Source organism: Microcebus murinus, chromosome X, assembly GCF_040939455.1.
Source record: "Microcebus murinus isolate Inina chromosome X, M.murinus_Inina_mat1.0, whole genome shotgun sequence".
Classification (NCBI taxonomy): Eukaryota; Metazoa; Chordata; class Mammalia; order Primates; family Cheirogaleidae; genus Microcebus; species Microcebus murinus.
In genome coordinates, this window is record NC_134136.1 from 36,956,316 (window position 1) to 36,973,236 (window position 16,921).

Consider the following 16,921-nt stretch of genomic DNA (forward strand, 5'->3'; position numbering starts at 1 on the left):
AATGATTTCCTCAGTCATCTTTGAGTACTTGTATCAATATAGGATTCACTCCTTATCTTGGTCCACATGAAAACTTAGGTAAGTCATTTCATAAATTGTTCCATACTAGTATCACCTCCACATTTGGAGAATCAAGAGCTGACTTTATTAACTCTATTGAAAAGCCTCATATTTCTAGACAAAGTAACTTTAACCCAACTCCTAAATTACCCTAATTACTTCATTCTGAAAAATGCAGTTAATTCAACTAGAGTAGGAAAATATATTCATAACAGAGACAACAGTATTAAGAAAAAATGAATCTCCACATGAATAACTTACATCAACACATTTATTGCGAGTAGCTCTATGGAAAGCCAAGTCAGATATATATATATATATAAACACTATACAGAGCTGCACGTTTGTCTTCCAAAACTGCAAACAAGACATTGCCAAAGAAAAGAGGGCATAAGGGTATTTACAAAGGAAGACAAAGCCAGGACAACTCAAAGCAGATCTGTGAAGCAGAAATAGCAAACATAATCAGCTGTTGGAACTGTAACATTTTAGCTTTTACTGACCAAGTTACTATGTCTGATACCAAATTAAATGTATAGGTCACAAAAAATCATTCCATCATTTGTTTTTCTTAACAGCAGCATAAACTGATAGCTGGAAAGTCAGTCATATGTTGGTACACATATTCTATAAAGATCCTTCCAGCACAATACTGAATAAATTAATTGCATCTGTAAACTAAGAAGTAGTGTCCAAAAGATTACGTATCTGTTATGCTGTACCTGTGACTATTTGTACCTGTTACTATTTGTAAGTAGTGTGTGTATGAGGTTCCCCATTCATTTATTCAGCAAGTGTTGTATCTGTGCTGTAACCCTCTGTACCCTGTTTGCTGGCAGCCCCTGAACCTAATCTGCAAATAAAGTAATATAGCATTTTCCCCCAAATAATCTTTTCTCCACAATTCTGAACAATTATGATTAAACTTACTTAAAAATAAAATGGTCACAGAAGGCCTGAAAAAAGGCTGCCTAAAGAGCACATTGTTACCAGGATGAACAAAAGCCACACTGTGCTACTTGATTAGGGTGGGAGAGAGAAGAGGAATCTGAAGGAACTGATCAAGTCGATGCCCTAGCAGTGACCAGCAACTGGAGCAGTGACTGGTACTGTAGCTACATCTCCTCAGCATCATCCACAAGGGGGAAACAAAAAGAGACCCCCATCCCTTTGGTTGGTAGGCAAGGAAAAACAATAGAAATCAACTCGGTTCTTAAGGAAAGCTAGTTTAGCCACATGTACTATATGCCTGCTTGAAGATAGAAGTACACGTTCACAGACATCAAAACCGAGTGACAAAAGATGTTAGATAAATATTACACTACTTCAAAGTTGCAGATCAAATGCGAAGCAATTATTTTTAACAGAGTTACACACAACAGGTACATCTACAATCACATGTGCACAGGTACACAAAGGTGTGCATATACACAAACGTGCACACACACACTAGCACTCACACACACAGACACTCAAACACTCACACCCATCTGTGATATGATGAGGTTTGCAGTGATGGCACAAGCCAAGATTTGTGTACCACCACGTAACAAAGCTCTAAGCAAACTTCAGGACCTTTGTACCTATCCTTTGTGGTCACCACCTGCTAATGTCATGTTTTCAAAGGTCCAGGCTCTGAAATCTTAATTCAGTTTCCATCAGAAGCAAGCTAAAATAGGTGGGGGAAGCTTGCTCTGATTTTTTTTTTAATTTAGTACATCTTATGTCGGCTCATTGTCCAGAAGGAAACAAAGCCTTATAAGAGGTTCCTTTTGGCTTAAGTTTTAGTCATAATTAGTATGACCATAATGATTAGTAAATACACACTAATTTTATTGAATATGGGAAAGTGATCTCTTTATAGTAGTTGTGGGCATAGGAGGGAGTGTGTGCCGGGTAGAGGGCAGAAAAAGGAGAAGAATGGGGAGTGAAGGGGGGAGGCCCAGAGAGGTAGAGAGGGGTCTTGTGAGGAGACTTTTAAAGAATCTTGCTTTTCTTAAAGAGGAAAATGTAGATTTCAAAATAAAATAAAAACAATAGGTTTGGAAATGCTCAATCAATTTGCAGGCAGAACATTACAGTGTTGTATATGAACACATAGATAATGTTTCTCAGTTCTGCCCTTAAAATGTTGGAAATGCTTAGTCAAGTCAAGATATCAGTTTAGCTAGCATTTAAAGTGGGCAGAATGTTGCAGCTTTGTTAATGAGCAAAAACTGAGATAATCTGCCCTTTTAGTCTCGCCTTTAAAATATTAGAAATGTCCCGTCAAGATATCAGGTCAATTGACGTTTAATTCGTTGATCAAGAAATGTTCTGTGTATGTAGTAGTCAGAAAAAAAGATTCCAGATCATACCTATCTTCTCATTATTACAACTTTTCCTTTATCCACCCTTCCTTAAAGGTTTTTCAACTTCAAAATTAAATCTAAATATTTTACACATCATTAAAATTGGTATCAGCCACATTTACACATATTGTAAATAACATGTTTTTAAAAGAAGGAAAGGAAAGAGTTATGAAATGCTCACTTCTATAGTATTTGTTCATTTCAAAGAGACAGATCGGGGAGGGAAACCAGAAAACAAAAACAAAGCACAATGTGACTATTCTTAACTCAAAATCATTATAACCATAAGGCAGCAATATGAATGATCTGTGTGAATAGGATCATTCAACTGCCAGAGTCCACTTTCAAGCTTGTAGAAATCTAGGTTGCTTTCTATTCAAAAGCCTCTGAATTTTCTTTCTCTTAGGCAGATCTGGAGTAGACGAAGATGAAATTCCATGAGCATCATTTTTCTTCTAAAATGCGATTTTGTAGTAATGTAATCACTCTAGAAAAAAAGATGATAAAGCAAAAGTTACTTTCAGAATTACTGTGAAGAGCTTTCACCTCCACTGCATTCCAAAATGAAACGAAATAAAACAAAACCTAAGTAGGAGTTTTTGAGAGACATATTGAGGAGACCGCCTTGGCACCGCTGTGGCTAATCAACTCTGCTGGCTGCCTGTGAGGAATACCAACACAAGCCGGGCAAAGACACAAGAGCAGCTACTCCTTTTGCCCCCAGGATGCCACTCCGACGTTTCTGGACAGCAGCTTTGCACACATGTACACTGTTCTACTTTCTTCTAGCGGAGCCTGCAAGCGAACCAGACATTGGGCAAACAAACAAATGTTTTTTTTTTTTTCCTTTTTCTAAATACTTGATTATACCTTTACCAGGCTACATAGCGCAAGTCAAAGGATTTAAGCATGGCCTTGGTGATAGTCTCCAGACTCAATCACTGAATTTCTTCTAATAGAACAATGTCAAACCTGCAAAGGAGATTTGGTTGAAATCTCCAACTGTCTACTACAAAGAGGTTCCAGTATTACTCCTTTGGCTTCTTGCTTATCGAGAGGGCATACAATGGAGAGTGTGGAAGGGGGAAGATCAGGTACATAGGAGAAGGCGCTGGACTAGAAATCAGATAGGGATGGTGAGCAAATTGGTAACAGGATGCCAGTGTTACTATAAGATTGGGGGCACATCAAAATACTGAGTATTTTATTTTATTTGAGACAACCTACAAGAATCCATGAAAAGCATCCTCCAGAGTAGGCTTCAAGTACAAGATCTTGTATTAAGCTAGAAATATACATTTTAACTATTCGTTTGTTCATCAGAGGTTTTAAAAATGTTACAGACTTGTGGTTGGATGAAGCATGGAAGGTCTCCATTCCTCCTTGCATCTACTTGTGGCTATTAGTTAGGATTCATTGCATAGGGCTATTTCTCCACATTAAAATGCTTTAAAAAATAAATACCCTAAGATTAGTAAAAGATATTAAAATTTAAAATATATTAAATTAAGAAATTTAATTTAATTATTAAAAACATCGACATTTACTTTTATGTCAGCAGTGGGTTTAGGAAATTTTAGATTTCATGTATCTAGTTTACATGGGATAAAATGTATCTGTTAGCTGCAGGTTAACTGTGAGCATACATGTGAACAATTCAGTTATTTGCTGCAAAATTAAGCTAGACCAGTATCACAGAACGTTGTCAGATACCAGCTACATGTTTTAATAGAAAATTAAAGTTAGAAAGGTATTAACTAAATTTAATGTACTCTTTTGTTTCAATACAACCATATCCTTATATGACCATAAATAGCACACTGCATGTGACTTAAACAGGATTTCTTACTATCTTAGGATTTTTCTAAAAACATGCAGATTAAGCTCCATATAACTATCCTATTGACATTATACTAAACCTGAAATTAGGGGAATTTGTGCTATTGTGGTTATTTTTCTTTCCTTTTTTCTTTAAATAACACTCCACTAAAAATTTGATTCATATTTCCATTGCTTTCCTTTAACACGTTCATTAGCATCAAGTGAATAGTTGATAACCTACTAAAACCTGGCAAATAATTGTGTAATTTCAAGTTTATTTTACAAAATATATTTTTCAATTCTTGGTTAAGTATGCTAGTAGAAAGGTATAACACTATCCAAAACAGGATAATCCCAAAATAATTTAACTGGCTTTTGAAAAGCATTATGGGAACTTGAGCCACAGATTTGCCTTTATAATCCTGTTTTACTTAGGCCAATATTAAAATGGGTTTACATTCCCTGAGCACATTCCAAAGAACAGCATAGGGAAGCAACTCAGAAGCTTGCTGGGTGGCAAAAAAAAAAAAAAAAAAAAAAAAAAAAAAAAAAGCAATTCAGGATTAAAACTTGGGTCATGAACACTCCGCAAAATGAATATTAAAGGACTGACAATAATACCTTAGATTTGTCTCCTGTTCGATTTTATATGATTTCACCACCAGAAAAGAAAATCTCGATGCTTTTAATAATGTGGCCTGTTTTTGATGTATTATTCCCATTTGATACTGATAGGTTATAAATAATTACCTTGTTGTGTATTCTTACTTTCCAATTAATCAAAGATTTTTTAATGACAAGTTAATCTCACCTCTTTTAATGGGTGGTATACTGTTCAAGTAATTTTTCTCTGTAAGAAAGAAAACTTCAATGGACCGTGATAGGTCAAAACATATCCTGATGCCTCCTATTAAAATCTGGCAGGTAATATTTTCTTCTCCAAAACAAATGAAGTAAACTTTTTGTCTTAATTTGTATACTGATATAAACCCGAACATTAATCTTTAATACACTAACAAAGCACACATGACTTCAATATCCCTGGAAATTTGTAGGGTGAGCCAAGATAGCCGTTCCTCCAGGGTATTCCAGAGCTCTTTATATGAATCATAAACATGCCTCTATTAGTTTGAAGTCCAAAACAGAAATGGTTCTCCTGCTCAGAGAAAGGTGAAACTGTAACAATATATCCAGTTATTCCCTCATTCTCTTTTACCCCACAGCTTGTCTTTATCTTTTCAACTCCGATTTTCCTAGAACTCAAAAACGTTTTTCAAGTTCTTTTGATTTCTCACTGCTGTTCATAAGTCAACACGTTATCCCTGCAATCAACTGGTAATCACATAAGCAGGGGCAAACAAGTAAAGCACTGAAAGCAAAGGAAAAAAAGTGAAAGGAAATGAAGAGAAACGGAAGTATACACCCAAAAGATGAATGTATCATAGTGCAATTTTATTATTTAGCTTTGCATTGTCTCTGAAGTATATGTCATTTTTGTTTATTTTTTTTTCAATCAGAATAGATCATCACACCTTTCTGTGCCCTATGAATGTGTAGGAGGATGATTCTCTAGGACTTGACAAAAATTAAGTACTATCCATCAAGGGTAAAAACTAGCAGTAATTGCTGCTAGTCTTTACAGCACTAATCATAACAGACTGTTATCTCCTTGATAGAACAGATGATAAAATGCCCTTGTCACCACGATGGCAACAGTTTTGTGACAGAAGAGTCAAAAGAATCTGTAAGGGAAATGAATGACACTTGTAAAGCTCCATCTCCTCAAAGGTCAGCTCAATTGTTTTACACCTGCCCTTCCCTAGCACACCCTGGACCACTTACACATGTGCATTCCAGTCTTGATTATCCGGATACAAACTATTTGGGGATCAGCTGCAGGATTTTCATCCTAGATCAGCTTCTCAACTACCTCCCAACACACACTTGGGCCACTTCACTCTGCTGCCTAGTTACTGCCGACTTAAAGAATGCAAGTTACTAGAATTCTAATATAGGCAGTCTCCAATTTAAGAAAACAGACATATTCCAAGGTTCACTGTTTAGCTGAAATTCAGAATAAATTATCTCATAAAACAATGTCTTAAATAAATGATGGATAGGTTATAGCTTTGCCTGCACACGCCTATATTTAACCTATGCAGTTCCTGAACTATCAAACTATTTTGACTAAATGACTTTATCATCATTTCTGTGGGAAGACGTATTTGAAGTTTCAATTTGGGACTCCAGGAAAATATTTCTTCTAGCCATGGCAATAGGAATAGTGTCCCTTAAACTCAAGAGGTTGGAATCGTTGGCGGCAGGGTGACAGTGGAAGGGAAACTATGGTAAGAACTGCCGCCAAAATAAGGACTTCTTCTTGCGGGGTGGCACTGAGTGTGAGGACACAGTTGGTATGCCTTTAAGGCTGGAGACAGAACTTATTAAAAAGCAAGAGTTAAAATCACATTTGCTGGTCATACTTTCCAGGGCATCATAGGTGCACATGTGAGCAATTTTTCAAGATGAATTTAGAGATAGAGACTTCATTGATATTCTAAATTTCAAGTGTACAAGTAGAAAATTAGTAATTATAGAGAAGCAAATGATATAAATTGTAAAAAAAAAAAAAAAAAAAAAAAAAAAACTAGCTAAAGCAACTACAATTTGTGGGGAATTGGATATTCAGTAAATCCAGAAGGTCTGGTTAGCATCAAACATATTGTGGTCAATCCAACCATGAAAATAGCTTTAAACACCGGTCCAGCTGCTTCTGTGCCAACAAGTGAGAGTAGAGCAGGCAGCAGCACAGCCCTGGGTCTGTTGAACAAGTATCCCTACAAGGAAGGCTGTTCCTGCTAAGTGCAAGCGGGCAGGAACTAAGAGCAAGTAACATCTACGGAATGAAGTCCTCTGTAAGCTCTGTGGGATTCCCATTGTGGTCCTCTCCTTTTCAGCCAGAGAGAGAGACAGGAAAGGGCATACTTTTCTGAAATTAAGGGCATAAGTCTGGCAAAGGGCACATGAGGATAAGACTCACCAAATACAACCAATGCAACCCTAACTTATAAGAAAGGGGTAAAGGAAAAACAGCAGTCACTTTCTCATTTCACTAAATAAGTATTTAAATACATATTTTCCATTCTAAAAGGAATTAATTTCTTAGCCAGAAGTAGAAAGACACCTTCTAAGAGAATGCAAACCTAAAATAGTGTATATGTCTACACTAAAAAAAAAAAAAAAAAAAAAAAACACCTTATAAATTCCTATTTCTCAAGTGTTGAGCCTACCTTTCCAAAAGAAGATGGAAATGTTAAGACCTATAGCTGCATAACCAATAATCAATGCAAAATTGCTAGAAAGTACATTTTAAGTTCCTATGGCAAACACATCATCTTGGCAATTTTGTCGATAGCTTTAAAATTAGTAATCTAACAGTTGTGGTAAAAATTGAGTGTGCTACAATGTATTCATTTATTATAAAAAGTAGCTTCTAAATTTCCCTTTTCTCACTCAGGACCAAGCAATGTTTTCTAGTAAATGATCGTCACCATAAGAGTTTGGCAGCACCTCTCAGACAAAACATACTGCAGGCTTTAATTAAGCATTTTACAAAAGCCATTTTCCAATACTGCCAATAAAATGTCTGGGCTATTTTTACATAGTCTTAAAGCCTTAAAAAAGGTGCTAAACCAAAATGAATTTAATTTCAAACAAGGATTTTTATGTCTCAAGGAGAGGATTTGATTTTCAAGTCTTCTAAAATCTACTTGCCTGACTGCCAAAAGCAAGTTTACTTTTTAAACAAACGAAGAGCATCTATTTCTACAGTGCTTTTTCTTCCACCTGTCTTATGTTATCCTGTTTTGCCTGCTCTGATGGTTTAGATTAGAATATCAGATTTTTATACAGAAGGAAGAAATTAAATGAAAAGCCTTTTTTCTATAACTGACAAATGTCACTGGATTATTAGGAAAACAAAAGAAATCTAACTTCAGTAATGAAATGTCCACTAATGTAAGTTTACTGGATGTACCCTCAATTCATGTACTTTGCTTTCAATGTTTCTGTGGGATCTAAATAGGTACACATGCTATATGTGTTTGGGATGTAAAGATTAGCTACTTCTCCCCAGATCAAATTTAAAACATTCAATTCCAGCGCAGGTCAAATTCTTTTATTCTAAGAACCATAGCAAACAGTTCAATATAATGAAAATTACCCAAGCCCTGGCAGATGGTCTATAGTTAAAATGCTCTGAATAAATACAACAAAATTTGCTACTATGAAATTGAAGCAAGCTTGTAATTTTTCCCCAATCCTTGCGTATAGAATAATCTTTCATCAATGGGAAAATGACAGACTAAACACCTGATTGCAGGGAAGTGTAGTGTGCTGGGTGCACTGGACTTGAAATTAGATGTGCGATGTAGATTTGCAGCTCAGCCACTTACCTTTTTGACCACGGGAAAATTCTCAACACAGGCTTCATTTTCATTACTTACCCTCCATCAGTAAAATAATGAATGTGAATGAGCTTTGCAAACTATAAGGCAATCTGAAACTGGAAAGCATTTCCTCAATCAACAAGTTGACAATTTAACAACAGTTCCTTTTAAATCGCACAAACTATTCCTCACTTCTCCCTATACTGTTCAGCTGTGTCTACTCCTACACAAATTGTTTTTGGTCACTCTGAGAAGCCTGAGGTTGTTCTCAAAACAGCTCCCTGCCAATGAGTCGGAAGCATTTTGGTTCATGTTTGGTGATTAGGGAGAGGAAAAGGACCTAAGAGATCTTGTTTTGAGTTTTTATGCATGTGTGATATTCTTGTGTGCTTAATTAAAGTCCTGGTCCTTGTTTAAAGCTGATGTTTTGCTAGTGGTTGAAATTTTTACCAGGGAAGCATCACTTTTAGAATGAATGCAAATGAATAATGATTGTCAACAACTTTAGTTAACTTTAATTGAGTGAGGTCCTCTTTAATTGTTATAGGTCAAATACCTCATTACTCCAAACACTGTCCAATTTTGGGAGATTGAATGTTGCCTAAAATAAGTGATTCATCAATTGTGGCTTGGAACTCTCTGCTATGTGGAGCTTTTATTCTAGTAATTTATAATAATAAATTCAATACAATAAAATCTTTAGCACCTATAATTTATAGCAACAGGTTTGGCAGTAGTACACTCAAAAGCATAGGCTTTTTACATGGTGACAATAGTGTCTAAAATTTCAAAAGTTAATTCAGTTTCTTTTGCTTTTTAATACCTAGTGCTACCATAACATTAATAATTTGGCTGACCAATTTTCTCACCCCTCCTAGAGCTGCCCTTTTTATCCTCCTATCTCTTGAATTAAAAAATCAGGAAAATTTTCACATTTTCACCTCAACTCATTTTGACCTATGAATTCCACATCAGGTAAATTACTAAAAGAAGCAAATAGTCATACATGGGTTAAGATCAGAATAAACTACATAAGAAACAACATTCTCCTCTTAAATGCTAATACCTATAACCTATGTGTTTAAAGTGTGAAGGCTTCATCTTCAATAAATGATTTAAAATTATTTCATTTATAAAAAAGTCATGTCCAGCTTATATTTCTAAGTGTTTTTCTAATTGACTTGAACAAATGCCCTTAAAGTACTTACTTATTATATCAATGTGACTGTAGGTAAATGAGATTACATATTAATTTTGTGTTACATAGAAAAAGCTGTCTCACTGACATATAATCTCGTTTCACTTAAATTATAAACAGATCTCAACTCTGAAAAACCATGTAAAATATTTTAAGTGAAAATAAAGCTATGAAAAGTGGGATTTGAGGACAGAGAATTTTAATTTAGCTTTGTGTATCTAAAAGTAATAATAGCAACAGTAATAACAATGATAAAAGCTATCTAATAATTCATAGATAGCACTTACTATGTGGCAGGCATTGTTCTAGGCACTTTCCATAAATGAAAATTACTTTTTGGGATATATAACTCTTGAAAAAGACTGTGTCTTTGTCCCTCTGTTAAATCATTTTTTGGTTTCAGTGTTAAGATAGGAAGATAAAGAAAGATCAGAAATGGGTGAAAATTATTCAATAGCTTCATAGTAAAAACAAAACAAAAACAATGATGAAAATCATTCAGCCTGATCTCAACACTTCGCAAACAACATTATACCATACAATTTATATTGAAATGCTAACCAAAGTCATTTCCTGCAAAGGGTTATTTCACTACCAATACTATCACCCCTCCCCCATCATTCCTTTCACATATCTCCGCAAACTGTGTGCAGGAATCACTCTCAGGACCAACTATCTTTTGAGAAAGGAAATCATCAGTTTAAACTGTTGAAATTTCACTCCAATATTAATCCAATGACACAATGAAAATATCTTACATTTATAAAGTGCCTTAACATTCCAAATTGTGTCCACATTGGTTCTCTCTTTGCAACCCAAGCGCCTGCCTCCCTGTGCAATATAGCTAGCCTCTTTGCTGTAGTCACTCAATAAAGTTAGGAATTTCCTCAATAAACAATACATTTAGGCAACATTAAATCTCCAAAATAACTACAAAGTCATAAATCAGTAATTTATGCTAAAATAATGATCACTGGATGTAGATAATCCTTGGGAAGTCAGAGTTTATTTGAGGAACAATAAGATTTTACTATTTTTAATATCTAAACAAAGATTGGAGTATTGGAAAGTATAGAAAAACCTCTATGAAAACTCATTCTTTTGAAAATACTATAGGGATATAGGCAACTATGTATTATCTACATCAAAATTATAAATGGTGTTTTCAGCAGTTAAGTTTAAACAATATCTTGAGACCAGTTTTCAGGTGGGCTTTACAGAATAAAATAGATTCGTTCCTGAAAAGTTGATTATGAATTAAATTCTTGGAAATGGAATTATATATTTTGAACACATGGTTATGGTAGTAGTGGTGATCCCGTGTGTGTGTGTGTGTGTGTGTGTGTGTGTGTGTGTGTGTGAGAGAGAGTGTGAGTGTCTTGGGGAGGGAGTATACCATTTAAAAGAGATCTAAATTGAATCCTTTGGCAAGCCAAAGCATCCTTTTGTTGTTTTAATGATCACTCTTTAATGTGTCTGTGCTTCAAATGTGAGTTTTTGTATGGCAAGTTTTCTATAGCAGGGGGAGAAAGGGGCGGTGGGGGGGCTACACCTGCACTAAATAGGGAGCTTGTTAGGTGACTGTTGTGATCAGTTCCCGACTTGTTCTGCCTGATCAAGCACAGTGGGCAGAGATCCAATCACAAAAGCATTCCACAAAGCAAGCAAAGCAAAAATCTTCACTAAACTGACTACTGGAATGAAAACTGCTGGGGTCCATCCCTTCCCTTCACTGGGAAAGAAGCATATTCTACTAAAGAGGGAAGGCAGTTGAGACTATGGAGACATCATCTTCTGCAATCATTTCTTGAGAATGTCTCAAGACACTGATGACAACATTGCACAGTGCTGTACACAGTAGATTTACTTTAAGTCTTGTTTTCAAGCCCAACAGCTCCTACTCTTACTTCTTCCTTTGGAAAAGTAGCCCTTTAAAACCTTCCACTGTTCCAGGGTAGGCTGCCCCTGGGGTCAGGTCTTCCTCCAGCCTTATCTTGCTTTCCCTGATTTACCAGAAGATACACCAATTAAAAAGCCTTAAAAAGCCTTTGAAACAATATTCATATCCATTATCAAGCTGTCACCACATCCTCTTTTGGAAGGGTGGAGGGATAAAAGAAGAAAATGAGGCACAGCACATGTGACTTGCATGTCAGCAGTAGTGACAGAGAAAAGGAACACTCAAGGTTTCTGGAATTTATCCTGTGTAAAAAACAAACAACAACAACAAAATCAACAGGAAAACACATTCCAAAGCCAAATACTGTCTTCTTTTAATCACCTGTTAAGTTCTTATTTATGCTCTGTTCCCCCCTTAGACATTCATCCTAACAATTGGGATTTAACCTTCTTGGTAAATCACAGCAAACTAGTATAACAATGACTGTTTTTAAAAAAATAACTTTCAGAGGACATCCTCCCCAAAGGTAAACAGTTGATTGCTACTGCTTAATATTCTGTGCTCTTATTAAATTTCTGTATTTAAATATGGACATTTGTAGAAAAGCAGCTTTTAGCTGTTGATTTGAGAACAAGTTGATGGAACTCAATTCACGGATGTCGATGCCGTGCTTTGCATTATCATTTATTGATGGGGAAGGATGTTAAAAAGCATCCTCATGCTACATGTCCTGTCCCCCTTGCATCTTCACTACTCCTAAGAAACAGAGCCAATGTTTAAATGATAATCGGTTCTGTCTAAAGAAACTGATGATTAGATAAAAACTTAAATTTTGGCAAAGATCAAAAAGGCATTGTGTGAATAATTAAACCTGAATTCTACCCTCAGTGCCAAATAGCAACAATTAATATTATCCCTAAACACTATAGACTGTAGAGCACCAACTCATTAAACCATGACTACTAACTTTAGGGAAATTAATTCTAAAATTACCAACCTCTTTTGGGAGAGTCGAATTTGTTGTCAGGTCTGGCAAAGTCCATTCTCACGTAGATGTCATCGTCGTCGTCGTCGTCAGAATCTCCTCTCTCTGGGGGTCTTGGCACCCGGGGACCGCGAGGTGGTGGTGGGGGAGCGGCGGCGGCGGCGGCGGCGGCGGCGGCAGCGGCAGCGAGAGCCCCGCCCGCCCCGTTTTCACCTCTGGCAAGGTCTGCGGGTGGGTTCGGGGCTCCCAGGTTCCAGGCAAAGGCGCTATTCTGGGTGCCCCTTGCTGCTCTGGCATCAGCAGCATTAGCAACAGGTTGAAACCAGCGGACGGAGGCGGAGTCAAGTCCAGCCGCGGCCTCCCAGCCCGCGGCGGAGCCGATGCCCGGGGCGGCGGCGAGCGCGGAGGCCGCGGCCAAGACCCGGCCCACGGCTAAGGTCGGCGCTGCCGCGAAAGCCGCAGCCGAGGCTGGGGAAGCGGAGAGTTCTCCCTCGAGACTGTCAGTCGGAAAAGCCGAGACAGCGGCTCTGGCGGCTGCAAAGAAACTTTGCGAACGGCTCTGTGGGCGTCTTCTCTCCCGCTCTTCCTCTTGCAGCAGCCTAACTACAGGTGGTGGCTCAGAGCATCGGCTGGGGGACAGAGAAATGTCCATACAGCACTCAGAAAAGGGGTCGACCACATAGATTCGACCAGTTTCAGCATCATAGCGAATGGCACTGTCAGCAAAAGGCACGAATGGTGTCATTGCTGGGTTGAAAATTACTTCAATGTAGTCACCCTCTTCCTCATTAGCATTGCTACCTGTAGCACTGAGGGGAACAAGACGAAGTGGCCACCTAGTGCCGTCCAGAAATAGAGGGCCGGCACCTCTTAAAAGATACAAGAGGTCGTTTGAATTTAGAAATGGCACTCCGAACTCAACATTCACGTAATTATAAAAGGCTGACTGTCTGGGGTCAACAATTATGCCCCACGAATCTGGCAGTCCTTGAATAAAGGGAACTGGCCTATTGCTATCTCTTTTAGTGAAGTCAATGTTGACGTAGTCACTAGAGCCGTCAGCTTCTCTCTGCTCATGTGTGGGCTTTTGTGGTTTTGGCTTGATTTTATTTCCTTTTGTAATAAAAGACAGTCGGTTAAGTCTCTTAGCCTTATTCTTTGGGGGCCCATCATCCAAAGGCTTTGAAGGTGCTCCCCTATCTGCAGGCTTTGAGAATAACCCCTCAACTGACGGCTTTGAAGCTGCATGTTTGGTGCCCCAGTTAGATGAGACTTCTTTTTCTAGGCCCCTCCCCAGAAACTTTCCAGGTAACATTGGTACGTACTCACTGTGGTCACTCTGTCCCAAAGGGGAGCTCCGAAAAGGATTCGGCAGAGAGAAGTAGGAGCTCCAACTTTTGGAGGAAGAGCCCCCCTCGGCATTCTTGGGGTTTTTTGGAATTGCACCTGCTCCAGGAGCCATAAACATATAGTCACTGTCACTGTCATTGTCCTTTGAGTCATCCTCTTTATTAGGATCGGGTGTTTTCGGAGGACTTGGAACAGGTGGTGGGCTCACTCTGGGAAACATCATCATATACCCTCTTGAATCTTCAAAAGGTGATCGAGAATGGCGTTTTGAAGCAGAGGCATTTTGAGGAGCCATTGGCATATAATCACTGGAGCTTGCAAGAGGGGCAGCCACCCCGGGCCTCATTGGCACATATGGGTCATCTTCATCTTCATCAAAAGCTCTGGCTCTGTAGGGCCCCCGAGCTGCACCTTCTGGGATCTCTGCGGGTTTCACTTCTTTGGCTTCTTTTCGTTCTTTCGTGGCCCCTCTGTCAGCACAAAAATAAAGTCGGAATCTTCCTACAGACTTCCCTTTTCCACCAGTTGCTCCAGCTGGCGGAGGTGGAGGTGGGGGTGGTGGAGGTCCTGACATTTGCTGTTGCTTGCTTTGAGTTAATTTGCCAAAGTAGGATCTTTTCTTCAGAGATTTTCCACGTTCACCATCACCTTCCGCGCCTTTCCCACTTCCTGAGCCCTTGCCCCGGCCAGAGTTCTTGCCACTGCCTGAACCATGTCCATCTCCAGGTCCACGGCCACTGCCTGAGCCGCGCCCACCTCCAGCTCCCTGGCCACCACCTGAGCCACCTGCAGTGCCCTGGCCATTTCCTGAGCACTGGTTTCCTCCTGCACCCTGGCCTCCTGAGCCCTGGCCACTTGAACCCTGGCTGCCACTTGAGCCCTGGCCACCTCTGGATCCCTGTCCGCCGCCTGAGCATTGGTTTCCTCCTGAGCTCTGGCTACTGGAGCCTTGACCACTCGAGCCCTGGCCACCTCCAGAGCCCCGGCCATTGCCGTTGCCCCAATTGTTCATAGGCATGTAGTCACCTCCGCTTCCTTCCTGATCCTCTCTGCCCTGAGGATTACCTTCCTCCCCAGAGTTGCCAGAGCCAGATGCTTCAGAAGACTGGCCAGCTCCATCGTTCGGGGCTTCTGCAGGGTTTGGGGCACGTACCGGGCTGGGTGATAAGCGGCGAAAAAGGCTGCCTGGCATGGAAATCGCTCTCCTGGATCTGCGCATTCTGGGCAGGTGCGGTCTTCCTCGCCTGGAGGGGATCACAGGCTCTTCGCGTGTTACCAGGTGTCTGGAGAAGAGCATCTCGTCTTCCCCATCACCGAGGGCTCTGAAGTGGTAAAACTGCTCAAAGCGGGACCTTCTGAACCAGCCGCCGGGCTCGATCGGCAGCAAGCCCAGGTGCCTCCTAGTGGACAGCAGGGTTAACAGGTGGGCGCCGATGCTGATGCTGTAGCTGCGGCAGCGGGCTCTGTATTCGTCTGCACACAAGGCTCTCATCTTCTCCAAAAACAGCTCATGCATGTTTTGGGCCACCACACAGTCATCGACCTGCATCCAGAGCTCCCCCGGACCGATAACGGTGGACCTGCCGACTTCCAAGAAGAAATACTGCTCCGAGTGCCCGCAGCGACGGATGCTCAGGAGCTGGACGACTACACTGGCCACTTCGGTGTTCAGCCTCACAAACACTACCTCCTCGTCGGTTAGACACAGCCGGAACACGCCGCTCAGCTCTTTTCTGTGCCCCAGCCCCCTGGGTTTGACTATTACCTGCCACACATCTTTATAGAAGGGTGGCTCCGCCGCCGCTGCCGCCGCCAGCGCGGCCGGCTCTCCTCCGTCCGGCTGCGCGCCCAGCGTGCCGCAGCGGCGGCGCTTGCTCTCGAGGATGAGGCGGCTGAGCAGCAAGTACCAGCTTTCCTGCTCTGACTCGTTCTCGGCCACCATAGCGAAGTACTCGTCCTGGGTGAAAAGGGCAATGAGATACCGGTACCTTGCATCTGCTCGCTGGCTCACGGAGAAGCACTGGTACAGGGTGATCACGCGCCGTGGTCGAATCTGCGCGGGGACCGCGGCGCCTGAGGCGGCCGCCGCGGCTGCAGCTGCCGCGGCGCGGACACTGTGGCGGAACTTCCTGGCATTTTCGTAGTATTCCAGCCTAGCTGGGGCGTCGGCGGTCTCGAGTTTGAGCACGAAGTAGCGCCTGTGCCCATGCTTCTGCTTCCGCAGGTAGCCGCGTTTGCAGACTTCGGCCCCGACGGGGAGGTCCTCCTCTTCGGACTCAGAATCCGACCGGGAGCCAGTGGCCGTGGAGAGCCACATGGCTCCCGGACAAGACGACCCGGTCCCAATGAGTGCGGTTGGGGTTCCCGAAGAAAGAAGCGGGGTGGTCGCCGCTGCTGTTAGAGCCGCTGCTGCTGCCGCTGCTGCACCTCTCAGTCTCCTTGTCGCTTGGTCGCGAGCGAAGGAGCAACTCGCCATGGTGATGCGCGATGGTTTTAAGGTGAGCGGGAGGCGGGGGGGGGGGGGGGAGTCGGGGAAGGGAGGGCTGAGGGAAGAGGCAGTCTACCCCCAAGCGTCCGCCCGCCCCAGCCCCCTCCCGCCTCAGCTTGCGCCCCCGCCCACTCCACTCAGAGCGCGGCAGCGGGCAAAACAACACGTGACCGCCGCCTCACGCGGCGGCCGCTGCGGATTCTGCTACCAGCGCAGTGGAGGGGCGCAAGCGGCCACCAGTAGAGGTGTGCAAGGGAGGGGGCGGCGGGCCCGGGAGGCGGAGCCACCTTCAGCTCGGCTGGGACCCTCTCAGTGAATCT

At 41.3% G+C, this 16,921-nt stretch overlaps 1 protein-coding gene across 1 annotated transcript; it reads right to left on the reverse strand.

Annotated features, from left to right (window-relative positions):
- Positions 1-334: 334 nt before the first annotated feature.
- IRS4 (insulin receptor substrate 4) lies at positions 335-16,589 on the reverse strand. The gene is made up of 4 exons (XM_075999411.1): positions 12,776-16,589; positions 7,127-7,128; positions 3,384-3,407; positions 335-2,898 (listed from the first exon to the last, which is right to left on the reverse strand). Exons 1-4 carry the CDS (start codon positions 16,587-16,589, stop codon positions 2,788-2,790), a joined length of 3,951 nt encoding a protein of 1,316 aa, XP_075855526.1. The 3' UTR covers positions 335-2,787.
- Positions 16,590-16,921: the final 332 nt, after the last annotated feature.